General features: G+C 41.1%; 1 protein-coding gene across 4 annotated transcripts in view; it reads left to right on the top strand.

Moving 5' to 3' along the window:
- ECPAS (Ecm29 proteasome adaptor and scaffold) overlaps positions 1-26,762 on the top strand; it is a 68,428-nt gene that overhangs the window by 2,489 nt on the left and 39,177 nt on the right. For 3 of the 4 annotated variants that reach the window (XM_074857139.1, XM_074857138.1, XM_074857136.1), the window contains 14 exons: positions 6,964-7,094; positions 13,956-14,072; positions 15,721-15,839; positions 17,041-17,193; positions 19,346-19,514; positions 20,037-20,176; positions 21,684-21,765; positions 22,026-22,145; positions 22,323-22,408; positions 22,675-22,753; positions 23,856-23,905; positions 24,460-24,526; positions 24,631-24,753; positions 25,890-25,993. In XM_074857139.1, the coding sequence (XP_074713240.1) occupies positions 6,964-7,094; positions 13,956-14,072; positions 15,721-15,839; positions 17,041-17,193; positions 19,346-19,514; positions 20,037-20,176; positions 21,684-21,765; positions 22,026-22,145; positions 22,323-22,408; positions 22,675-22,753; positions 23,856-23,905; positions 24,460-24,526; positions 24,631-24,753; positions 25,890-25,993 (1,540 nt within the window). Of the gene's footprint in view, positions 1-6,963; positions 7,095-13,955; positions 14,073-15,720; positions 15,840-17,040; positions 17,194-19,345; positions 19,515-20,036; positions 20,177-21,683; positions 21,766-22,025; positions 22,146-22,322; positions 22,409-22,674; positions 22,754-23,855; positions 23,906-24,459; positions 24,527-24,630; positions 24,754-25,889; positions 25,994-26,762 lie in introns of those variants that run through there. The other variant, XM_074857140.1, reaches the window with a different exon arrangement.

The raw sequence follows: 26,762 nt of genomic DNA, 5'->3' as shown, positions 1-26,762 counted from the left end.
GAGATTGGAAAACCAGTTTTTCTTGCTTTATATATATATGGCTATAGGAGGCCTTGATTTATAGCTCCAGTCAAACACATAAACTCTTGCTGTTTGCCTAAACTCTGTATAAGGGTGCTTACCGTTGTAGAGGACAAATTATTTGAAGGCAGTATAAGAATGGAGATAGGGCAGTTTAAAAATTAATGCAAAATCAGTAAACTGGCCTTGAAGCTATAAGAGTTCAGATGCAAGAGAAAGTTAATCTTGAGTAAGAATAGTCAACCTCTCGAATGGAGATCCTAAGCCTGGCATCCTGTGAATATTTGGATTTCAGTATGCTATTCAAGTTTTTATATAAACTTTTCTATAAAATGAAAGAATAGGATGAAAAAAGATCATATATCCCCCTCCTGCAGGCCTTCCCAGCTTTTTCAGTCAGATCTTGTGAAATAACCTGGTGACTGGCCTACTTTTACAAAGGCCCCGTAAAGTGATTTGGCTGTAGGCACAGAGTGGGTTACTGGTAGAGCCAGGAATAGCACCAGCAAATCCTGACTCACTGTTTGCTGCCATAATCATACTAGATACATTTTCTCCCAGAGTCTAATACCATTTGAACAAACATTTGACTCCTATTTTAGTAGTGGCACAATAGACAAGAACTTTATACTTTTTTCTGCATGCGGAATAGGGCAGAAACAGTTGCTTAGCTTTGGAGGGACTGAACGGTGTGTTTGAGCTTTTGCTTTAGCAGGGACCTGTGCCTAAAACTACCCCTGCTATCCAGGCTGTAAAGCTGAAACACTCCTGTGTCCAGTACTCTTTATTTGGTATAGGGCCTTTTGGAGAAAATGGGGATGCTAGTGCAATGTAATGGTTCTACAGAGTTCAGGTAATGGAAGTTGGTTTTTTGTTTGTTTGATTGGCTGAAACAGTTCTAGAAATGCTTTAATGTAGCAGTCCCACTAATCTGTCAAACAGACACTTTTCAGGGAAGTGAGGATAAATTCTGGCTTTGTGCACAGAGTCTTTCTGTGCCACGCTCTGTTTTGTTTTGCAGAGCACTCTGACTCTTTTTGGTTCCTGGAATGCTTTTGTGGTGATCAGTTAAATTATGAAATACAGTTAGCTTGACATGTCCTAGCCCCAGTAGTTTATTTAGTCGTGTTTTTTAAAAAGAAGGAGATGTGTTTTACTTGATAATCAACTAGACAAAGTACGTTGCTGAGGGGCCTGTGCAGAATAGCTGATATGCTGTGCATAGTATTTATGAATGCCAGAGGGAGCTAATTCTTTATCTTGCATAAAGACAAGGAGGAGAACCTGGGTCTGTGGAAGGGAATTGTGCTTAGCTGAACCAAGAGATTTCTTTGATTGAAAGATGGATAAACAGTGAACTAGCTACCTCAGTAAGGCCGAGCATTCAAAGAGTTCACTTCTGTGATTTTAATTAAAAAAAAAAGGGAAGGGTAGTGCCCTTGTTAAGGGAAGGAAGACATTAAGCTGTTTATTTATTTACTTTATCCTTTCTGTGTCTTTCTCTCAGTTGTTCCCTCTGGCAAGCTACGGTATAGTGGAACAGGAAGCAGGGGCATGTTGTTTCAATGAGCAGGCTGGGGTTTTGCTGTTGGCTTGGGAGACTGCAAGATCAGTTCTGAAATAGCAAGACTTAGAAATAACTCTGACCCTTTTATGGCCAGTGTTGCAGGATTTGGAAGTTTATAAAGCACGAGTTAGAGCCTTGCTGTTAATGCAACTTTCTTGTAAATTTTATGTACGTTGCCTGTGTTTTGAAATCTGTTCTTTTACTTTTTGCATGAGGTGTGGTCATAAGTGCTGAAACCTATATTCCTCCTTGCAATCTTAAATGGAGACTGGAAAAAAACGAGAAGTGAAACATGCATTTTCTCACAGATAGGTAACTGCATTGCCATGGTAACTTGGGGGTTTCAAATTCCAAATACACCATGTCTGTTGACACGAATTGGACACTGCTGCTGGAAACAGGGATACAAAGTTGTATCTTGTTTTCCTGCCACTTTGGTTCTTTTATACACAGTGAAAGGGAACATGTCTTCATATACAATGCCTATTGCTAAATTCTCCATATTTATATTCATCCTCTTGTAAACACCTTTTTTTTTTCCCAAGAAAATGACACAGAAAATTAAATACTGTGTGAAAATACTATACAGCAGCATGGAAAGAAGTTGTGATTGTGCCAAAATACATGAATATCTGTTACAAATTTTGCATGGACTTAATTATATGTATTTTAAAAGTAAAGCTACCTGGTATTAAGTTTTCTACTCATGCAGTTCATTCTTGGTTGTGTGGTTTTTTTTCAATCCACAGTAAAATGTTGACTGTCATAGCTTGGCACTCATATGATGTTTCTAAGACTACTTATTAAACAAGATACGATTTCTCAGGTGCTTTCTAGTGTAGTGGGCAAGTCTGATAGGGACCATGGCTGGCACATAGCTCATAAGCGGATTCAGGGTACTGTAGCAATTGTCTTTTGAAAGAAATTGGTTCTAGCTTTCATGTTTGTAAAGGGAAACTTGCAAGAGTTTCCCAGAAATAATGAATTCATTGATTGATGTGCTGAGAGGTAGTAGTGATTTAATCTTACTTGGGTTATTCCTTCCAACAGTCCCTGGCAGAGCAAGGGGCTCTCCACAGTGAAGCGAATCTAGAAGGCTTGCCGTGATCTCAGTGTGCCCTATGCTTTTCTGTTGTTTCTGACATTCAATATGTTCTTGGAGTGTTTTTTGTAGAGCCTTGCAGGATTGGGCACAGGGTTTTCCAGTTGTGTTTCCAGTGAAGTCTCCATCCTTTCCTCCTTTCTCCTTTTCACTTTGACTTTCTCACCAGTGTAAATAAAATAATGGCAATCCTATGGGGGCTCTTTTGTTTTGGTTGGTTTGTTTGTTTGTTTTGTGTAAATTCTCTAGACTGCATTAAATGTAGGTCCTTTGCCTCTGACAGCATGTTCTTCCCCCAGCCCGATGTTCACCAGGTTGAACTGCAGTAGACTGACTATGGAAGTAATTTTATAAACATATATAATTAGCTAATACAGAGGGTGCTATAGGTGGGAACCAATACGAAGAAAATGTCACAGTCCTAAATTTGAGATGAGGGTTTAATGTGAAATTGAGGAGGGAGAAGCCTTCTGAGATCTTTTAATGATTGGCTTTTTAGATGGGGATAGAGTTATACTTTACTAAATGTCATCCCTCCATTACTTCTTCCAGTGCTTCCAGAAAACTTTAAACATTATCTTTAACTGTATTAGTCCACTTTCAAAAGGAAAAATTACAGGAATTGTGTCATTGCACGGACTGCATTTTAAATTCAGTGTTGGCTTGCAAAGGTAAAGACTGAGATGCATAAAACTTTTTAATTAAAATTCAGTGCTCTTACTGTCAAGTTGTGGTAAGATTGCTGTAGTAGTTATTTTCAGTTACTAAGGCTTATTCAAAACGGTTTGTGTCATCTTTTTTTTCTATGGTATGTAGCAAAGCAAGTTAGATCTCTTGCCTTACTTATTTTTATTATCATATAACCTAATGGTCCCCCCCTGAAATTACAGCTGTGCAGTTTATAGTCAGCAGTAGGAAATATAAAACTAGATGGAGAAGGTTTTGGCTTCATTTTTAGAAACTTGTGACGTGCAGGATGTGGGAATGTGCAATGGGTTGTCTTGTTTGAGGTCTGATGCACAGTGGTCTGCTCACTGGCTCAGGCAGGACGGGGAGGCTAGGTGGAGGTTGTGAGAAGACATAAGGCAGAGAGGGAAAGGAACTTGCCCTGTGCCAGCCAGCAGGTTTGCAACACTCATGGAGGTAGGACTCAGTATCTGAGTTCCTAATATTGCGTCCCCTGCTCCCCTCCTGGACCATTGTGTGTGTGCTTTAAATCTCCAGGGTTTATGCTTTCCCATAATGGATGCTGTCAGCTTGAGAAATGGTCTTAATTGTTAGAATAAAAACTGGGGAGAAAATAGTTGATGTGCAATACTTGAGAGGGTTTATAGCTCTTTGTTTTCCTGTCCCGCTGCTATGGATACAGCTTGCATCAACAGCACAGAAGAGTGCTCTGACAAACTCCTGACCAGTTTCTTAACTGCAGCCAGGGAACTAGCCTACTTGAATTTGCTGAAGAGTCCTGTCATGCTAATGGTTAAGGGAAGGATGGATACTTGATGGCAGTATTAGGGCTTAACTGACTAGGCAGCAGAGATATGGGAAAGGTAATAAACATATCTCACAGGCAGCATAAACAGGGGATAGCTTCTTTTTTCTCCTGATCTCTAGTATTATTACTATCCTGGTTGCTGCTTGTAACAACAGAATAATGGAGGAAGCTGGAAATGGGGTAGATGCTTGCAATTAGGTGCATTGCTGCCCTTCCTGTGGGCAGGTGCAGAATGGTTTCTGTGCCTTTTGGAAGGTGTGTATAGTCCAGCGACTGCAACAAATGTTGCTTTAGAAATAACTTCACTCCTGTTTCCTTATACTTGAGTCTGATCTGTTGCCATGTAAAGGAACGTGATGTTGGAGAGGTTCCTCAGTCAGCTTGCTTGAGGATGGTGGGTTTGCAGCGATCTCCTGGAGTTCCAGGTCTGAGGGGATAGATTGGGTTATTTCATTCATTGTTTGAGTTATGTCAGCTGCTTGGCATGTCCTAAGCAGTCCCCTAGTGCTGGCGGGATCGTGAGACACTGTGGAGGTCCTGGAGTGTGTGGGGGGGTATGACACAAAAGGGAAGATGAAGAGAGAAAGAAGTTAGGATTTAGAAAAAAAATTTGGAATATGAGATAGATGTTGTGAAGTTATTGACTAGCTGACAGCCTGATTGTTTGATGAAATCTGTCTGAAACAAGAGGTTGACTCACAAGTCAGTTTGCATTGTAGGTGCTCCAGAGTTTTGGCTTGTAATTTTCCTGACAGTAAAATTTCATAGTCCTCTGTCTTTTCAGCTGCCTATCATATTTGCTCAGCCGAAAATAAAATGTTGGAAGTGATATATTTACGTTTAATCTGCAGCTGGCAGAGGAGGAATGATGCTCTGAGGACTTCCAGTGCAGGGATAGCACATTTTTAAAAAATAGGACAGTAAAGGCTTCTGCAGCTACATCGTGATGGGTTTGTTAGCTGGAGCTGTATTTGCATTTGAACATTGTTTTTGTTCACTTCAGTTCCAAGCACATCCCTTCACCTCGGTCTTTACCTCTGCTGTGTACCTGTGCTTTTTTCTTTTTTGCCTCTACAGTCCCCTTACAGCCAGCTCAGTGATCCTCCTCTGCTGAAGGAGAGTTCTCTTTGGTTTCCCTCTAATCTCAGCTTGCAACAGGTCACTTCAGATTAGTCTTTGGGGGAATGATTTCTTCCTTGTAGGATGTCTTAAGACCTGTAGTCCCTTCAGAAGCTCTGGGTCTCCTTGCTACCTGTGGATCTGGCCTGCAGTGCTGCAGTGTGGAGAAGAGATTCCCGTTCCTGTGCACAAGGACCCTTCTCAGTCCAGCTGTCAGGAATGCTGCTGTGCCAGGGAGGTTTTGCTTTGCTTCTGGCTTAGTTGTTGGGGCAGCTGCATGCTGGTGCTTAAAATAGGGATTCTTCCATTCTTTTTATAAAGGCAGATGGTCCTCAGCCCTTGTGTTTGAGCTGCTGAGAGATGATTTGGGTCTCATCTGTTTCCTTGAAATGATCTTCTGCTCACTGAGAACACAGATGTTACTGCTTCCCCCCCACCCACGGCCCTATTCTCTTGATCTTGTAGGAGCTGCAACTTCTACCTCTTCGCAGATGTTAGAAAACATTTTTTTTGTGTTCTTTCCTGGGTTTGAGGAGGAGACCTGCTGACTAGAGGAAGGTGAATTTGTTACAACACTCCAGCAGCTTCGTAGACTGATAACAGAAGCTTTGTGTTTTAAATTACAGCAAGATGTCCTGTGTTTCAGGATTGCAATCTTATTCCTATTGATGATAATGCTGTCCTTTGGAAAAAAGATCAACAAATTTTAACAAAGCAGTAAGCAGTTCAGTCAACATTTGTACAGCTTTGTAAAGATTTTCTGGAAGACCTAAGTGGCTTAACAGAACGTCGTGGGTAGAACAGGTTAGCCTGTGTCAAGATGTCCTTTGAATATTCCCTTGCATATCAAATTTACCCTGGAACAATAGTCTCAAGCTTTCAAAGAACTTGTTTTTCACTTTGCAGCTTGTTTCTTGTGCTTTCAGGTGTGCAGCCTATTTATTTGTACGCAACTACCATGGTGTGACTGGCCCCAAGCTTATAAGTTGTGCTTTGCCCAGACTTTCTTTTCTGCAATGCTAACTGTAATTGGTCTTAGGTTCTGTTGTACGTGCTTGATGTTTTTGTTTTGTTTGCACAATGTCTACAACAATGGAGTCCCTGTGCATGACCAGAACTCTAGGTTTTACCAGAATAATAACAAGAATTGGCCAGATCTTTTTGCTCTCTGATTAACTAGTGGAGATACTGAACATCGTGGTCTGAATGCAGAAGACAGAAAGCATATTTTCTGAAGTTAGCAGTCCCACAGCTGCACACCTTTGCTGTCAAAGCAGAAAGGGCAGGGAATGACTTGAGATTCTAACCTTCCGTTTCACCTTTGAAGATGTTCTAGCCTCTATTTGCAACGCAGCATGAAGTAAAGGGAATCTTAATTGCTTCTGTCTTTGATAGGAGTGGTCTCCATGTAGTTGCAGAGCTAGTACTGGGAGTAATCAGGCTGGTTTCTGACATCAGCAGTTTGTTCAGTTGGTGTTAAAAATACAAGATGGGTCTGTGCTGAGTGCTGTTGAGATGTACAACAATTGTGTGGAGCATTTCTTACAAGCACGCTAGGGGATGTTCAGAAAAAGTTGTTTTCTTGCTACAGCAATTTTGAGTTTCAACCAGTTTATCTCTTTTCTTTCTTTTTTTTTTTTTTTTTTAACTTAACTGCAGATCAACTTGAACGTGTGTTCTTGCGTCTTGGCCATGCAGAAACAGATGAGCAGTTACAGAACATTATTTCTAAATTCCTACCCCCTGTTCTCCTCAAGCTGTCCAGCACACAGGAAGGAGTTCGTAAAAAGGTAAGAGTACAATTTACCATAATGGTATGTTGTCCTAATCAGGGAGAATGAAATGTATCATGATTTACTATACTTGGATATACTGTGGAGAAATTTACTCTTTGAGGAAAAGTTGTCCTGAGCCTGGGTTTATTACAGCTGTTAGGGCTTGAAGAAGACAGTCATTGCTTGTATCAGCAAGGGCTTTTGCAGATGTGTGGCTTTTGCAGATGAGTGGTGGCTCCATTTGTTGCTGCTTGAGGCCAGCTAGCTATGAGTTAGCCTGAGATCAAGACTTACTGCCGTAGAGGCAGTTGCCATGGCTTCCAGGTTAGGACTGTTGTGCATCCACCCGACTTGTGACACACATGGAGCAAGCTTGCTTCTGCGTGCCAAAGACCATGAAGACATACTCATTGATGTAGTTCACTTGCCTGATAACAGGAATAGGAGCAAGGACCAAACAATTTTGAAGATGGAATTTGATATCTATCTGAAGGAATTCAGTTCCCTGGTATACAAGGCAGCTTTATCACAGGATGCATTCAGGTGCATATTAAATTCCACCTCCAAAACTGTTTGGTCCTTGCCTGGTTACAGGTGTAGGAGCAAGGACCAAGCAGTTTTGGAGCTGGAATTTAATATGTACCTGGGGAATTCAGTTCCCTATATTAGGTTATAGGATAAAAGCTCATCTGCACACCTGCAAGGGAGCACAGAGACACAATAGCAAGTGCAGAAACCTGTGTAACCTCCTACCCTAGCTGCTCCCAGGTCTGTCATAAGAGCCATCAGTGCATCAGAGGCCCATCTCTACAAGCCCAGGGGAACACAGAGTCACTGTGTCAGGCCGGAACGCAAGTTAAGGACTGAGAGGAAGGGACACCCTGTCCAGGTCCATCCCAGGGCTCTCTCAGGACACCCTTAGTCCCACTGTCCAGGCATGAAACCCATCAAGATGAGTCAATGCCAGAATACCTTTTGGACTGAGAGGGTGCTACTTAGGAGTAGTGGACACAGTGGGATGCAGGGAAAGAGCATTCTGGGGTTGCACAAGCCTTCCAATGGCATGTTTAGTGGAGGAACCAAAGGCAGGAAAAAGGATGGATCTAGATGATTTGGGAAGGAGTGAGTGTGGGTCTCCAGGGGTGAAGCCCACTTGTGAATGTGTGCCTCTCCTGGCTGGATCTGCGGGCATGGAGCTGTGGCAGCCTCCCCTCTGCTGGACTGCTGGGCCCAGCCCTAGTTCGCTGACACCATGTACTGGTCATTCCCCTTATTCCTGTGGCCAGGCAAGGACCAAACAGTGTTGAAGATGGAATTTAATATGAGCATGAAGGAATGCAGTGGTGTAGCTGTCTTCTGTAGCAGAAGGCTGAGCTCTTGTTTACTTGCAGGGGTTTTTTCCCAGGCCTATGTGCTTGCACAGTTCTTGTGCAATAGTAGTTGTGGGATTGCATGAGGGTGTGCTGGGTTTGTTTGTGTGTGTGGCAGGGTTTTTGGTAGCAGGGGAGGGGGCTATAGCGGTGGCCCCTGTGAGAAGCTTCTTGAAGCTCCCCTGGCTCCAGGTCGGACCCACCTTTGGCCAAGGCCCAGCCAATTAGCGATGGTGGCTGCACCTCTGTGATAATGTATTTCAGAAGGGGAACCTGGGAGGAGGAGTTGGAGGTGCAAGCAGGAGTTGTGAGGAGGACATCTATGCGAACACCAAAGAGGGGGATGCCTATGTGAACACAGGGAAGAAAAGAAGAGGAAGCAGGGGAAGTGTGCCAGAGCAGAGACGTCCCCACCCTGTATCCTCTGGTGAGAGGTCCACAGTGGAGCAGATGCCAACCTGCAGCCCGTGAAGAACCCCATGCTGGAGCAGGTGGCTGTGCCCGAAGAAGGCCGGGACTCTGAGGGAAGAAACCCTCATTGTTGTAGTTTGACGCTCAGAGGACTGCAACACACGGGGGTGACCCATGCTGGAGCATCTCAGGAAGAGTTGTAGCCCATGGGAAGAACTTGCGTTGGAGAAAGTTTGTGGAGGACTGTCTCCTGTGAGCTCCTCCACGCTGGAGCTGGCGAAGAGTGTGAGGAGTCCTCCCCCTGAGGAGGAAGGAGCTGCAGGACTGACCGCATCCCCCTCCCCCATTCCCTGCCCCCTGTGCTGCTGAGTAGGGGGGAAGTAGAGAGATCCAGAGTGAAACTGAGCCCAGGAAGAAGGGAGGGGTGGGGGGAAGGTGTTTTTAAGATGTGGTAATGCTTTTCACTGTCCTACTCTGTCTGTTAAGTGTTGTCCTTAGTGTTTGAATTAAACTGATGTTCTTTTTCTTCCCCTAATGAGTCTGTCTTTTGCCCATGACCAGAATGGGTGAGCCACCCCCCTCTATCCTTCCCTCGATTCCCGAGCCTTTTGCTTTATTTTCTCCTTCCTATTCTTGAGGGGGAGTGGGTGAGTGAGCAGCTGTGTGGTGCTCAGTTGCCCTCTGGGCTCAAACCATGACAGAAGTGATTGCTAAACCTATTGTTAAGGGCAGAAGAGATCTGACCTGGTCTGGGTTCTGGCAGAGGAACACCTGCTTGTGTTTCCTGTTTTGCCAGGATGTGACCGTAAGAGGCAAATGGGGCAGCAACAGCTGAATATGAGATTTGAGCAGAGAATCAGAAGGCAAGGGATGAATTCTTGTCCCTGCAACTGTTGATCAGAAGGAGCTGCCTGGTGGTAGAGGTGGACCAGAACCTTTCTGAACAGAGTGCAGTCTTGGAGGGTGGTGGTGGAGGAAAAGAAGCTTTTTATAATCCCCTCTTTGTCTTGTAGAAATAGGGAAATTGTCATGCCTTCAGTAGGTTTGTGAGTAGATTTTGGAACCTGCAAGTAGCTAGAACAGAGATTTCTCTAAAAGTTCTGCACAAAACCAGAGAAGCTGTGGATGCCCAGAGAGGCTCTGGCTGCCCCCTCCCTGGCAGTGTTCAAGGTCAGGTTTGACGGGGCTTTGAGCAACCTGGTCTAGTGGAAGGTGTCCCTGCCCGTGACAGGGGGGTTGGAACTAGATGATCTTTAAGGCCCTTTCCAACTCAAACCATTTTGTGATTCTAAAACATGGTTCTGGCAGCGATTACATGAAAGTGGATCCGTAGATGTGAAGCTGTTCCGCTGTGCGGAAGGACAGATACTCCAGCTCAGATGGAGGGTTCTTCTGAATATCTGCTTATCATGTGCACTTGAAGCTGTGAAGAAAGGCATCAACTACCTAGTGAAATTTCTTTAGGGTGTTCTTATATGATAATTTTTCCATGAACTGAAATATGTTGTCTCTATTTTTGGGAGTGTTGCGAGATTCAGGAAAGGGGAAGGACTACTCCTTTGAAAACTTAATTTTAAGAGGCCTCTCAAAATCACACACCATTCTTACTTATTGTAGTTCTTGTGTTAGAATGAATAATGAAATAAAACTTGTTTCTTCTTCTGCTTTCTATGTGTTTAAACTATTGATTTTTATCTGTACAAGATGATGATAATATTATAAGCAATTATAGCACTTCCCTGTACTTCTTGGTATTTGTCAAATTCATTGCAGTCAAGGAAATTACCCTGAATTCTGCTCTTGCCTTATCAGTGAAGGGAAACTGACTCTCAGACAGAGGGGAGGGAGAGGAAGACTGTCAGGTTTTAACTAATGAACATCAGTGAAAATTTGCTCTGGAGTGTATAGCGTGCACGTAAATCTGTTCAGCGTCCACATTGCCCTTTTCTGTTACTTACATCAGAACTCAGCTTTTCAATCTTCTGCTTGTTCTTACTTTGCCATTAACGTTCTGGGAAAATGTCTTAAGAAGCCTGATGCATTTTCAAATGCTAATGACTCTTAAACACAAATACCTAGCTTTCCAGTGCTAATTTTGCCTGGTGGGCAGCAAAGAATGTGCCTATTGTTCAGCTCAAGCCTCAAAATCATGTTAAGGCAATGTAAGTAAAAGAAAAGCATATGCTTTTTTTACGTGAGCACTCAGATGATTGGAAAGCTAATCAAATAAAGTAGATGAAATAGAATGGAAAGAGGAGGACAAGCTCTTTATTCACCCAGTGAGTGACTATAGGCAACGACAAAACTCTGTTATCCCATGTCACGTCTGTCTCCTGCAGGTACTGTAGTGGTTAAAAAACCCCCCATCACCAACAACAAAAAGTCTCCATAGTTAATTGTGGTTTGAAAACTTACACCATTTTAATTGAATTGACGGTGTAGCTTTTGATAGTGTAGGTATATGAGCAAAAAAGAACATCTGTGTGTTGCCAGTATGCTGCTGAAGTGTAGAACAGTACAGTTGTTCAAGGACTTCCTTTCACCCAACTTTAGAAGCACAGTGTAATTCATTCAATACACCAGATGGGTTGACTACACTCTAATTTTACTCGCACTCTCCAGACTAACTTTCTCCTCAAGCTTGTAGTGCTAGAATGGAAAGGAGAAATTAAAATTCTACTTTTCCTTCCTGCTGCCTTAACATACTGCTCTTTTGGTCTTATCCCTGCCCTTAATTTTGTGACTGACAGGTCAGTATTACTGCAACATTCAGTAATCTGAACTCAGTGTCCTCATACGTTTTCGGACCTAGAATGTAGTCTAGCTATGTTGATAAGCTTGCAATGCCTATACCTTCTTAATCCATTTACTCTGAACAGGTAGTCCCTCTTCAGGCCGTGGTTTGACAGATGAGTTAAATTCAACTCTAGGATGCCTTCTGCCAAATCAATTATCCTAGCAGTGTCACACAAGGAACTAATCCGGGGTAAATTCACTCTGCTGCTTCAGATGTGCTCCAGGAAGTATTGATGCACCGTCAGCAGTTGTGCCAGACTGGATACTGTATCACTTGATGCAGCCCATGTGAAGCCAGCAAAAAACATAAGAAGCAGTCATACTCTGAAGTGCAGACATTGTCTGATTCCGGTCAGATGAGTACTGCTGGATGAGGTCCTTAGTGCACTGATTTGATATTAATGATTAGAGAAGCAGGACATGAGATAAACCCTCACGCATACCCAAATCCAGCCACATCTTTTTTCAATGTCCACCATGGATAATCTGAACAGGTTCCTCAAACTGTTAGAGTCATATGTTTTTCTTCCTTCACAAAAAAATGTGTGCAGACATTTTTTGTCCTCTCTAAAATAATGGGAACTTGTGACTGCTATTACAATAATTTTGCAGCAGCAAAATCTGATAGCTGTCAGCATTACTTAGTTTGTCAGCTTATCTCTGGTCTCAATCACATGCTTGTGGTCAGCTATGCAAGTTTCTTGGGATTATATCTGGGCATTATTTTCATAAATCATAGAATCATTCAGGTTGGAAAAGACCCTTGGGATCATCGAGTCCAAGCATCAGCCCTACTCTACAAAGTTCTCCCCTACACCATATCCCCCAACATCTCATCTAAACGACCCTTAAACACATCCAGGGATGGTGACTCCACCACCTCCCTGGGCAGCCTATTCCACTCTCTGACCACTCTTTCTGTGAAAAATTTTTTCCTAATGTTTTTCCTTGTTTGATACCTGGTCATGGAGTGGATACAAAGATGATGTTTTAGCTCATAGGCAGCTCAGCAAGCATAGGTTCTGCATTTTCCATGACAAACTTTAGTGACAGCAATTTAGCTGCTTTTTCAGCATACTATGACCAAGGTCATGAGCAATCAAAAACACAGAACAGCGTGCCCACCATGTCTTTTTGACTTGAATTGCTTGAAGTCAACATGAATCTAGGACTGGCTCTGTCTGATTTTACTGGAGCTGAGCTGATTCCATTTAATGTCACTTATATTTTTGCACCACCTTGCTTGAGAATCTGGTAGGGTTTGTAAGCAAGATACAGATGTTCAGTGTACTTTTTCAGAACCTATTTTTTCAGAGTGGAAATTGTCTGTAGTTTTTCAAGTTCCTTCATTCAGTTACAGTATCTCATTTAGTGGATTTACAAGTGACACTTTGCTGATGCTGTGCTAAGAAACTACTTCATAGGACTGTAGAATCATGGGATAATTCAGCTTGGAGGGGCCCTCTGAAGGTCTCCAGAGAAACCTCCTCCTTAACACAGTCCATTACAAGCTCAGACCAAGCTGAAGGTTTTATTGAGATGGTCTTGAAATACCTCGGAGGATAGAGACTGCACAAACCCTCTGGGCCCCTGCCTCGCTCCTTGAGAGTCCTCATTGTGAGAAAGTACCACTCTGCACTTCTCTTGTTTCAGTGCACTCTGGCCCCTGCTCAACTTGCTGTCCACCAGGCCATCCCCCCAGAGCTCCTGCCTGGCCCCACTGGCGTTGCTGCTGGGGCTCTGCCTGCTCAGAGCAGTACTGCACATTGCTCTTGCCTGACTTTTGTTGACTTCTGCTCTTGCCTGAAGGATTTCAGTTCCGTATTGTTCCACTCCAAACACAGTTTTCATACACTTATTTGATAACTTTAATATGGGTGGGGGTTTTTTTATTGTTTTCTTTGTTCTGTGTCAGGGAGTTACTCTATAACCACAAGATAGAGCAGCAATGCAGATTTCAAAGCCAGGCTCCGTTTTGAGGGATAGTAACCATGTAGAAAGAATTGGTCATCCTCAGTAATCATTTATTCCTGACACTTCTGTTGATGGAAGTTATTGGTTGTGGCATGGATTCAAACTTTTTATGTGTTTGTCTTAACAGTGACTTGAGACATGTCAGAGTGGTTTCAGGATAACACAATGAATGATTGCTGTCATTTTCTTAGAGACTAAATGATCAGGAAGCTCAGGCCTGATTTGTTTGTAGCAGGCCTGCCTCATGGACTAAGGATGATGTGTGGAGTCCGAAGTAGTAACATTAATGATGGTTCTTTCAAGTTTTTTGTTTTCTTCCTGTCAGGTCATGGAGCTGCTGGTTCATCTGAATAAGCGCATCAAAAGTCGTCCAAAAATTCAGCTTCCAGTAGAGACATTGCTAGTTCAGTATCAAGATCCTTCTGCAGTGTCTTTTGTCACTGTAAGTGCCTGTTCTTCCAAGAATAGTTGGTGATTTACTTGTAACAAGCAGAATATTCTTTAAAGCTCCTGTATTTAGCTCTGTTGGTTTTTCTAGCAAGTATGTTATTGTCATGAGGTTGATGTTTTAAGATTTTGTTTTTAAACTAAACTCTATAGCCTGGTGTGGGTGAAACTTAGTTTCATAAAGGAGCTACACTTGATTCTCTTCAAATTACTGATAATTACTCTTGATATTTCATGAATGCATGAATTGTCATTGCTTGTATTGTAGAGGATCTAGTCATTGTTAGAAGCACCATTTTGCAAGCAGCTACCAATCCTTATCCTGATACGTGCAGGGTCGGGATCTTGAAACATCATGCAGGATCAGAGTCTTACTTAAAAAATCTGTATTTCTCTGAACACGTGACAACCCTGTTTTATGTGTTTTTAGGGCCAGGACCTTAGCTGAGCAAGAAAAGATGACAAAAAACTAATTTTACAGATGGGGAAACTTTACTCGAAGGTTTCATTCAATGTAGTTTAAAAAGTGAAAATAGCTTAAAAATGTTTTTGTGAAACTATGAAGATAATTTTCATTTCAACTGTGGTAGATCTCTTGCAAATCACCATAATGAAAAAAAGTGATAAAATCAGAGGGAAACTTTCTGTCCTTCTCATTTGACTATTCAGTCTTATGTAGCATAAATGGAAAACGTAGTGTCTTACAAACTGTTGGAGAAATATTTAGACTTTAAACAGCAATAACATAGAAGTAATCTCAGATTGTCTTCAATCAAGTGGGATTATCCAGAGTTCACCTTTTAGAAATGGCCAGGGGCTTCTAGAGTGCATGTGTTCTGTAGAGCAGTAACAAAATCATCTTGTTTGAAGACAAACTTGACATAAACTCTGCTTTTGGCTGGACATGTCAAAAATCTGTTTTCATTCATGGATCTGAGTGATACATGTCGTTTTGTGCCGTGAGGCTTGATAAAATTTTAACAAGTGCCATCTACAAAGAAGTGTAATGCTTCCCAGTTCAACACTTCTTTCAACCAGGTCATTGAACACATGACTCTTATCCGGACAGTTCTTGGCTGGATTTGGATCAACAGGATAGTAGTTAGATCACTATTAGTTAGTTCACTATTCAGTATTGCTCTGCTGTGCTGTCCTGTCACTGGGTTCTGTTTGGATTACATTAGCAGCTTTTTAATTCTGATGATTTAGAAATATATTCAAGAGAAACCTTGCCTGTGCTGCTGACTTTGTATTTATTCAATATTGTTTTCTATTTTATTTCAGAAATAGGTAAAAGAGAACATTACATTTTCTTTCCTTGAAGCTGTGGCTCAGATAAAGCTGCTTTTGTTGAAATTGGCAGTGGATAAGAGAAGCTAGAGAGGGTTTTTTTGGGTTGTTGTTTTCTTCCTTTTAAAGTGGAGGCTCAGCAAGACCTACTCAGAAAACCCTTTCTGAGTAGGTCTTGCTGAGCCTCCCCTTTAATAGCTGTCAGTCTGATGAGCCTTAGAATTAAGAAACTGGTCTTCCAAAACATGCTGTTTCCAATACCCAATTATGTAACACAACACACAAGAAGAGTTTAAAGAGCAGGTATTTCTTTTGCACTGTTGCAATACTGTGTGCATTTTCTACTCCTTTAGAATTTTACCATCATTTATGTTAAGATGGGATACCCCCGTTTGCCTGTGGAAAAACAGTGTGAATTGGCTCCAACTCTTCTTACTGCAATGGAAGGGAAACCTCAACCACAGCAAGACAGGTATAGCTACTTATTCTTGGAGTAAATTCTGTTGATGTTATTTTAGTAAAATAATTTGTATCAGTTGTTAAATGATTTTTTTCCCTGGTGACATCCTGATTGCTTAGGATGTTCTTGGCTTGTACAGTATGGATCAGCAATTCAGTAGTTTGGGTGGTACAAAGAATTCATATAGTCTAATGCTGTAATGATATACAGGATCTGCAGCAGGAGACTCCCTGTATGTTAAGAGGCCTGTGTTAGAATGGATATGCCTGCCCATATCCCCCATCCATCTTCATCAAATTCTGGTTTCCAGCCTGGTTACAGGTTGCCAGACCTTCAGTAAATAGCCTCTGTCCAGCAACGGGAACAGCAGTAAATGTCTTGAGTTGGTCACTCTAGATTGTGAGATAACCAAAATTCCTATTCACGTGAAACACTAAGTTGTAATAAATAAAAAAAAAAAAAGGCAGGAGGTGGAAACTGCTGTGTATTAAGAACTTCTAGAAAACTGTTAATTATGGACCTGCTTTTTGTTTACATTAAGATGGGTTTCTACCATGCTGGCACTGGAAAATGACATTAAAATCTTATCTTCATTCACTCTACATCACTGTGACAGTGTAAAGGTATTTTAAAAATGACCTTACTGAAAGGTCTTGCAGTAAAATCTTGCTTCTGCTCATGAGATGAGTGTGAAAATACTTCTGGGACCATGGTTTTGCCCTGTCCAAAAAGCAACTTCATGAGTGAAGAGAGCTTTGAGAAATCTGTCTACACTGGTATGTAACCAATGTATTAGTGTGCACTCTTTGGTGAAGCTGAAGAGTGTTGATCAACTTCTGCTCTAGGCAGACTCAGATTTAAAACTTCAAATTTCTTACGGATGAGACAATCCTAGACTGTATTTTGTGGCATAATTACAATACATTGAAAGTCTGGACAAAGGCAGTGACTTTATTTCTCTACATGTGTGTGTGTGCCTGCCCACAGACATGTATGTTCTAAGTGCAAGTGCTAATTTGTCTTCTGCCTTCCGTTTTTAAGTACATCAGGTGACAAATAGAGGCCACTGGATTGTGAATCAGTTTAGCTTTTGTTAAGATTTTTTTTTGCTATTAAGGACCAGGTTTGTTGTTAAAGGTTTCTCTCTTGAATGTTAAGAATAAACAGGTGTGTTTTCTTTTAAATGGTTGCAGTAAATGTAATTGTTTTTCAGCCTAATGCATCTTCTAATACCAACCCTTTTTCACATGAAATACCCTGCTGAACCACTGAAAGCAGCAGCTTCTCCATTTAATCTTGCTGAAAAACCAAAGACTGTACAGCTGCTTTTGGACTTTATGTTGGATGTTCTTCTTATGCCTTATGGGTAAGTGAGAGTTGATACCAGTCTTCTCTGATATTGGTGTGTTCTTCATGTATGAAACATTACAAACTGCACCCTTGGAAACTCATTTAAAATATGCTGTTACTTCCTAGCTCAAATGAATCCAGTTATATGTTTCAGTAAGATGCCAAGCGTGTTCCTAATTTTAAGAATGGGATCACCATCTTCCTTATTTAACAAAAGATCTTTTTTCTGCTTAATTAGGTGTTATGCTGTTCTGTCCTTGACCTCTTTTGGAATCAAACTGAAGCTATGAGACGTGAGCTATCTGTTAAATAACCAAACCTTTAAAATAGAAGCCAGATCAAAATACGTGCTCATCTTCCTGCAGTTGAGTTTTAAGGCTTATTCCTCCAAGGTCATAAGCAAGTGTAATCTCTGAAAACTTGTGCTTTCCAGAATTGAACATTTAATAACAAGATTTGTCTTTCATCTGTCTCCTGATCAAAAATGTTTTAACTGTAATGGTGTGTCTTGGTGTGAGCACTGTTTCTGACAGCAAGAGTGATTTTTACAGAGCTACTTGAATTTACTGATCACTGCTTTTTAGGAATCTTCTGATGTCTAAAATCAATACTTTCTCAAAATCTATTTTCCACTAATTTTTTTAGTGTCTTTATATTGCTAGGGGAGCTTTTGCATTGAAAGAATATGAAAATAATTTTAACAGCAGAATACATTTATTTTTTCTGACAGTTCTTTGATTCCCATAGGATTTTTCTGAGTACCTAACTCTTGCTCACCCAAGTGGATTAACGTAAAGGCATGACTTTTAAAACAGTGAGCATGTGGTGTTTCTCCATGTAGCTTTGCTGGAGACCATGCTCCCATGAGATGTTTTGGGGGCCATTTCCTTACCATTTGAGTGTGTAGAGTCTTGCATCTTATAGATTAAAATGCCTAGCCTGCTCCTCTGTTCACAGCTCACACTCTTCAGTTTGCCCAGGTTTATGGTCTTAGCTTCACCCCCACACTTGCTGTGGCTGTAGCTTCAGCGGATGAAGTCCTTGGGCTTTGCAGTGAGATTTCACTTCCTTCTGTGCTTTTGTACTTCGGCCAAGCATGACAATTTTTAAATACTCAGACCACGAGGGTAAGGGTGAAGGTTTCATTTTCTTTCCAGAAGGTTCTCAGAGAGTGTCTTCAGCTAGCCTGTGGCTTTGGATGTCTGTCTCAAAAGTCTTGCTCCCTGCGGTGAGACTGTTTGCAGCTGTTTACAGCTAATTTATGCCTGGTAGAACTTGCTTTGTCATTGCCCAGTTGTGAATTAGCCTTGCCAGTCTGCATGCAGTAAAACAATCAGAAAGCCTAACTGTAGGGCTTAAAGCTCATATTCAAGTTCCAGTGTTTAAAGTTTTAAGTAATGAGACTTGGGATGAATGTTTATCCTTCTTGTTAAGACTGTTTACTTCCTTTTGTTGCCTGTGTGCTGAACTAAGATTATGGCTGTCTGGAGCAAAATAATTCTTGTGGGTCTCTGCACTACAGTTTTGATGCCTTCATGTGTTGACCCACTTCCAAGGATATAGGGAGAGGTGGAATGGCTTTTGTGAGAGTATGGAGGTACACACAGGGCAGCTAGACTAGCCAGTCTTCAAAAAGACTAAGATCTGTAAATTTCACCTTCATGATTTTTTGCTTTCCTTCCCTGCCCAGCACTAAAACTGTCATTTTCCAATACATTATCTTACTTATTTTTTATATCAAGGACTTGTTTCCTGCCACTTCATCGTGTTGCATATGCTTCATTATTTCCTTTGTTAGGTTTGCATTTTTCGTAGAAATCATACAAATGTTAAAAGCTTTTAGTACAAATTTCCTGAATGTAGTACTCTCTGAGTATTCACTTCTAATACTAAAGAGATCATTCTTTCTTGTTCTTAACCTGAGATAACTGTTTTCAGAAATGTCAGTGGGCCCTTCTCTTTCCTGAGGTTTGTATTCAATTATAATTGGCATAGCTGGTAGCTGAGTCTCAACTGAGCAAAATTGTATTATGTCACAGTCATGGGATTAATTAAAGAAGAATACATGAAGATGAACAGGTTATGTTTATTCCTATGTTCCAGTGTCTAATTCATCTGGCAGTGTGGGTTGTTAAAGCCTCTAATGAAAATCCTTTCCCACTTTTTAGGTTTGTATTGAATGAATCTCAGAGTCGACAAAACATGCCCTCAGCCCAGGGCTCTTCATCCAGTAGTGTGGGAGGTCCTGGAATTCCTCAGCCGCCTCCAGGGATGAGCTTTTATGCAGCCAAAAGGATAATTGGAGATAGCCCATGGACACCAGAGCTGCTGGAACAGGTACTTGCAGCTGCGAGGCTGGTCCGCTGTGAACTGAGAGTGGTAACAGGGACAGCTACAGACAGAGGGCTGGAGGGAAAATACATAACTAATTCTGACCAGGTCTTTAGTTGCCCTGAGGGAATTTGTTGAGGGGCTTCACATGATGGTTTAAGGAACTTGCAAGGGTGAGATGGGGTGGGAGCTGCCAGCAGTTGTCAGAGCTGGTTAGGAAGCAACCACAAGGGTAGCCTACTCTTTTTCCTCCTGAAGATAGTAAGGTTGCAAAACTCTTAATGTTGATGAAGCATTCCCTTGTAGCAGAGAAGTATCAGAATATCCCTAATTGTAATGCTGATACTTTGCCACAGGTGGCTGCTTTGACAGGAGGCAAGAGGAGGGTGCTGCTAAAGAGATGGAGAGCATGGGAACTTCTCCATAGTGAGCAGAAGCCATTATTTCAGACAGCTGAACTGCTACAGTTATTGTAACATATGCTTTCTTGTCAATAACACTGCCTCTGCTTTCCCCAATGTTGAACAGTGTAAGCTGGGGATAGTGAAGTTCATTGAAGCTGAGCAAGTGCCAGAACTTGAAGCTGTTATACACCTGGTTGTAGCCTCCAGTGATACAAGACACAGTGTTGCCACTGCAGCAGACCTTGAACTAAAGAGCAAACAAAGGTACAAGTTTGGATGTTTGGAAAAGATGGCACTAGTGTTCCTAACAAAGCTAGCAGCAATTAATGTAGTGCTGCAGAGAGACTGTGCTCTGAAAGGAGGAAGGCTGCAGTCCCCTGCATACCTGCAAAGCTGCTGTGTATTCACACAGGGCTGGGATCACAGTCTTGCAGCTGGGAACATCACTTGGGTCCAGAGCTGACAGGTTTAGCTGTCTGTTTTCAATGATCTTTGGTATTGCTTCTGAGCCATTTTCTTACTCTTTTGTTTCCAAATTGCCCTCTGTGAATTATCAATGGTCAATAAGGCCATGGTCAATAAGTAAGTGATTTGCAACTTGTCAACTTGTCTATATTGTTTTTCCCAGAAAAGTATACTTTCATTTAATTTATTAAGCAAGTAAAGAGACTGTTATTGTGAAGTGGGGGAGTTTGGCAGCCACTGTTCTCTGCATTATTAAAGCCTTTGCTCTACTTCACCTTTCATCACCTAAAGACAATGCTTCTGTCTTAACCGTGGAGAGGCCAGAGTAATTGCTGTTGGTACTATTTGCTGAGTCACTGATTGTGCGAGGTTTGGTGGCTCATGTAGGAGATTTGGAGGGAGAGAGGCCTGCCTTTGAAATGTGTAGGTGGCTTCTGTATTACTAGAAGTTCAGGACTATTTAACTTCGAGTTGAATATGCAATGTGAAACCTTCTCCATTCAAGTCTATTCATGTGCTGCAATAGTAGCAGAGGAGATGATTGTAGTAAGTGACAACAGCCTGGTTAAGGAAGGCAGTCTCTCCTTTGCTGCTTGTCTGATCTTCCCCTTTGTGTTGGTATTCTTTGCTTGCAGAGGAAAATACATGTGTGGACAAAATGCATGTTAATATGCGATGTTGAATGTCTTTTATGAGAAATATATGTTAGTTTACAGCTCACTTGTTTGTACTTTGCTTTACTGAAAGAGATGGTTCTCTCCCCACATTTTTGAAGCATGCATGCTTAACTTTTGTTTTTCTGTGGGGTGTGTTTTGGTTATGTGTGTGTTCCAAACAGTCTCATCATTTGCTAGCATTAGATGGTTATCATGGGCACACAGGTTTGTCTGCGACCAAGATGAAATAGTCCTAGAATTAAAAATTACCCTCTTCTCTATTGAAATGTCAAAGCACTGAGTTTGAAGAATGTGGAGAAGTTTGTTAACGGATGACTATTCTGTATTCAATCGATAGACTAGCATGGTTTATATGTTTTGTTTCAGTGGGAGAGAATGGATCAGGTAGGTTTCTCACAAATTATTTGGAATTATAGTGTCAGAATTTATAGGTGAAATTTGTAATCACTTCACATTCTTTGTGATTATATATTATGTGGATGTGGGAGGAGTGATTAGAATTCAAACTAGATCTGTTAAAACTCTGAGAAGAATATGAATATGATGTGAAAAGCTGTAAAACACATTTTAAAAAGTAATCAAAGGTCAGAATCATAACATGTTGGTGTTCAATGTGTTTTTTTATTTAGTTTAATTGACTGGAACAATCCTGCTATCATCAACAAAATGTATAAAGTGTATCTTGGGGATATACCACTGAAAACCAAGGAGGTAAGATTTGCCTTCAGAGTTGCATACATGCTTAGCTTCTGAAGCTGTAATTTTAGTTGCCTTATTTTATTTCGAAGACACATATATATTTCTTAGATCTATCACTGCCTTTGATCTCTGCTTGTACTGAACGTTTTTGTTATTCAGTATGTTTTTCTCTGTCCCAGTGTGTTCTGGTTTGCGGTAGAAGGTAATTTAGCTAACTTAAAAGTACTGCTGTCCAAAGATACTCTATATTATATCAACTCTGTTCCTGACAGGGATCCGTTCTGAAACCAGAAATGAAACGAGAGTCAGTCAGCACCCGTGTTAAATTAAAGATAGTTCCTCATCTTCTGCGATCCAGGCAAGCTGCAGAAACGTTCCCAGCTAACATTCAGGTAATGCTTATGTTCCAAAGCTGCTCTTCCTAATGAGCTTGATAACACAGCTTCTCCAATACTTAGAGGAGGGAAGCAGTGTTACTGATGACAGTATTTAAAGAAGAAGGGGAATTAGAAAACCTTTGAAATTGAAGCCAGGCACTCTCTGATCTGCTCTTTATTCCTTTTGGCCAGGTGGTTTATGACGGACTCTTCGGTGCAAACACAAACGCAAAACTGAGAAGTCTGTCCTTGCAGTTTGTGCATCATATTTGTATCATGTAAGTAATTCAGAGTGAGCACAATGTTTTTTAGCTATTTGCCTAGAAACCACTCTGTTTACTAAATATATAACTGAACTAAGGGCAAAGAAGGGGTACTAAAACGGGGTTTTTTCCTTAATCCTGAAATCTGTGTGTGAGTATGCTTGCACACATTAAGCTGTGACTTCTCAGTTTAACAAAGTGGAGAAAAAGTGATACTGAGAGAAGGTACTTTTAAGGAATGCAAAGGATAATATTTTCTTTGTTGGCGTCTCTAATTGCAGTTGTCCAGAAAGTAAAATAAAGCCATTAGGCCCAATGCTTTTAAATGGACTGACAAAGCTGATCAATGAATACAAAGAGGTAAGATGAAAGGTTCTTTACTATAGAGCTATAATTCTTCATATGAATATATGCAAAAGACGAATACCTTTATGATGGAAATCGATAAATCCCTTTTTTGTAGTTGCCTGAGATGGCTATTGAAGGATATTTTTTAAGAAATTTTGTTGGAAGAGAAGCAAATACTTCAAAAGGCTATACAGGAAGAGTATTTTATTTGTTTACCAGCTATGGATAGGTGCTTGGACACTCTTTACAAATTCTCAGGAAATAATAAAAATCTAAAGAGTGAGGCCAGAGTAGCATCTAGCTGCTGTTACTCATTACTCTGGAGCACACAGGGGCCTCAGGTCCAGTCATATACCCCGTTGTGATAAGCAGGTGTATACACCTGCTTGTAATACCTTCCATCCTGTGTGCCCAGGGATGGTATTGCTAGGGGAAGGGTGTTGCAAACAGAACTGCAAATGCCAGTCTGGCCTGAAGAGGTCTTTCCAGTGCCATTTCAGAAGGCAAATTCCCCATGATATTCCTACATGTATGTTAGAAGGGCTGATGTTGCAGACCACCTCTTCTGCAGCTTTGATCCTCTTGCTTGCTCATTTGAACTGTTGGATGTGACCTTCTGGCCTGAGTCAGTGTTTGAACGCGTGAGCCTCGCCTGCCATTGCAAAGGGCATGAGAAAGGAGCGTTCAGGAGGAAGTAAGCCAACGTGCTGCGTTGGTCATCTGCAGTATCCATTGTGCAAACAGCTCCTTTGTGTAAAGCTGCTGTTTAGGGCCAGTGGAAGGTTTCTGTCCCTTTGCTACTGTTTCATGTACTTGCTGAATATCCTTAGCTGTCCCTCTTGAAATAAAACGTTATTAGCTGAGACCAAAAGGGAGATTTGCATTTCCTCACCATTTGTAATTTTCTGTTTCTTGTGGAAAAGCATGCTCCCTCTGTTCCTATGTAATCCTTTTATTCTTGGATATGATTATTTTATGTTCCAGGATTCCTTGTCCACGAAAGCTTGTTTGAGCACTTTGGAGACAGGATTTAAAGTAAATGTTTAATTATAAAATATAGGCCTTTGTGTATTTCTGGTTTTGCTGAATTTTATTTATTGTTTTATCATTCAAGGATTCAAAATTGCTGTCAATGGCATATTCAGCGGTTGGAAAGCTCTCCAGGTAACTGAAGCACCATTTAAGCAATGGGACTTGCATAATTTTTCCAGAGTAATTGTTAATTTATCAGCAGCAAGCTTTGTGCCACCTGCCAGTTTTGCACTTGAGTGTACAGTGCAGAGAAAAGCATTCTTCTTGTGACATCTTCAGAGGTGTAAAAAGAAATACGTTTTTAGCTGATAGCTTCTCTAGCAGTGATTAATAGCAGCTCATGAATTATGCACAGAATTTAAGAAATGGTTCCACTTTCCGGATTGCCAGAGACATAAATTTAAGGAATGTACAGCAAAGACCAGAGGGCATGAAGCTAGACAAGTGTTATGTACAGTGGTATGCTGGTGATCTAAGCGGTTGTCCATAGATTATCTCACTTTCCAAACTGTGTTAAAGGGGAGTGTGAGGCTCCGTGGTGGAAATGGGTTAGATAGAGCAAACTTTCTGTGCTGGCTTTGTTTTTTCTGACAGCTAAAATGTGGGATGAGGGGAAGACCAATGAAATGTGAAGCATTTCAATTTAAAAAAGCAAAAACTTCATGAATTAAAATATCTTGTTTCAGCCGAATGCCTCAGCTCTTTACCAAGGATATAGCACTGGTACAGCAGTTTTTTGAAGCTTTATGCAAGGTGGGTACTGACAGGGCTTCGGGAAATCATTAATATTTTGTGCTGGTTTTGCTTAATTCTTGTCCCTGCACACTGTAAAGTGAAAACTCATTTTTGTACCGCAGGAAGATGCTGATACTAGGCTTGCCATTCAGGAGGCCTTGTCTATGATGGTTGGAGCATACAGTAACTTGGAAGGAGCCCAGCGTACCCTGATGGAAGCTCTTGTAGCTTCTTATTTAATAAAGGTATTTTCAGTGGAGTCAAAATTAAATCCCTTAAAAAAAGAGCTATTGTTTTCCTGTTCCCTGACACTTCCTGTTTATACTTTTGGAACAGGTCTCCCTTTTCTTACTGAATGTATTGGCCTGTCTGGGAGAAGAGGGGGTGTGTATGCTCAGATGAAATATTTTTAATATGGTACAGTGACTGCAAGAAGGGTGACAATGCAGTTTTCTATTTGTGTTCTGCTTGGCAAAGAAAGAGAGCCGTTGCGATTGCGCTGTATGTTTCTCATAGTTTCCTCCTATGAAAACTCTGAGAAGTAGATGCTTCAAGGACAGTGCCTTGTGAAAGAAGAGTTTGGTAGAAAGGATCATTCGCTGCTAAGTGGGGATTTCAGTGTGCTGTGTGATGTCTAACATTATAAGGCACCTGGGAACCTCCCCAGGAACTCAGCCTTGAGACACTGATCCAGAGGAAAACACACTTCACTGACTCTCTTACTTTACTATGTGGTTTGTGTTCAGAATTCCTCAGAGGTCTGGGTTTTCAGAAAGAGTGTTTTTCTATAATCTGTGTTTGCATGGGTACTCAGGATGACTGTGGAGGTATATGTGTTTCTAGTGATTGCACTAGTAACTGTGTAGGAGACTGTTTTCATGCTGATGACTCTTTTGCCTGGGTGCTTAAGCGATCTAGGACTCCAGGCAATAACATTTGGAGATTATCTGAACCCAGCAGAGAGAATGACCACCCTAAGATAATGTTTCTTTTCCACCTCTGGCTGTGCTGCTCCTAAGCGTGGCTCTGTTTTGTGTGTATAGATGATGTATGTCATTCTTCATTTCGAAACTGCCTGGATGAGGCAGTTCAGATGTCTAAGAGTTAGTGATAACCATGATTTATGATTCCCCAAAATGTGGATTTATTTAATTAAACTTTTCATTCTCCACTTGTGTACATATGAGAAGCTAGTTTTTCTTTTCCCTGTCTCTGGCCATATGAAGAGTTAGCAAGAACAGTGTCTCAGAATGTCTAAACTCTTGAGTCATATTGGTACCAGAGGACAAAACAGATGACTGATGATTTACAAATGGTGAGTACAGGTCATTAGTGTGTTCATTTAAAATTCAGCCATATGTTTGTGTCTCTTCTCTTTAAGCCCGAAGTTCAAGTACGTCAAGTGGCTGTGAAATTTGCTAGCACGGTATTCCCTCCAGATCATATCCCTTCCAGATACTTACTCCTGTTAGCTGCAGGAGACCCGTAAGTTGTTTTCCTTTTTAAGTTATTTTCATATATATATATATACACACTCACACACACACACAAATATATCTATTTGCATCCAGTGTATATTTGGATGAAATACAAATGCATATATATCTGTGTATGTGTGTACGTACATAAAAACTCACTCACTGAACATCAAGTATGGTAATCTGGAAATTAACCTTTACATAGGGGCATTTTTGACAGTTCTGTGGTGAACTGTTAAAATGCCTTACGGTAGTCTTTGACTTGTATTCTTTTTCTTGTTTTAGATGAACTGCTGTCACTAAAGCACTGCATGTTAATGATTAATTGCAATTGCAAATTCTTTTTTCTTGTCAAATTCTATCAGTCTGTTTTTAGCTTGTGTTTGCGAAGAGTAAGGAGCATGCACTTGTGAGTGTTACCACTCTCTGCTGAGAAGTAGTTGACTCATTAAATTACAGTAATAATGTCATTTGCAGTTTTCTGTTACTGCAATTTAAGTGGTGGGTTTTTTCCCAACTTTTAATTGCTTGATTTTTGATGTGAGTAGGTATTGTGTAACTAAGGAAAGCTAAACAGATCAATTTCAACAAACTGCTCTGTCATTGCATTGTCAGCACTGTTTCAAGAGTTCATCTTCTGCTAAGTAGATAGCAATAAACCTGGTAGGTGTCAGCTGAAGCTTGAATATAGGAAGTGATGGGGAGGAGGAGCAGATAGGAGAAGAAGGATGTGGGAACCAGGAACTGATGGTGAACACTAGCAGGATGTACGAGGA

Source organism: Strix uralensis, chromosome Z (assembly GCF_047716275.1).
Source record: "Strix uralensis isolate ZFMK-TIS-50842 chromosome Z, bStrUra1, whole genome shotgun sequence".
Taxonomy (NCBI): Eukaryota; Metazoa; Chordata; class Aves; order Strigiformes; family Strigidae; genus Strix; species Strix uralensis.
The sequence above is the reverse complement of the archived record's forward strand: the minus strand, read 5'-3'. Positions and strand labels throughout refer to the sequence as shown.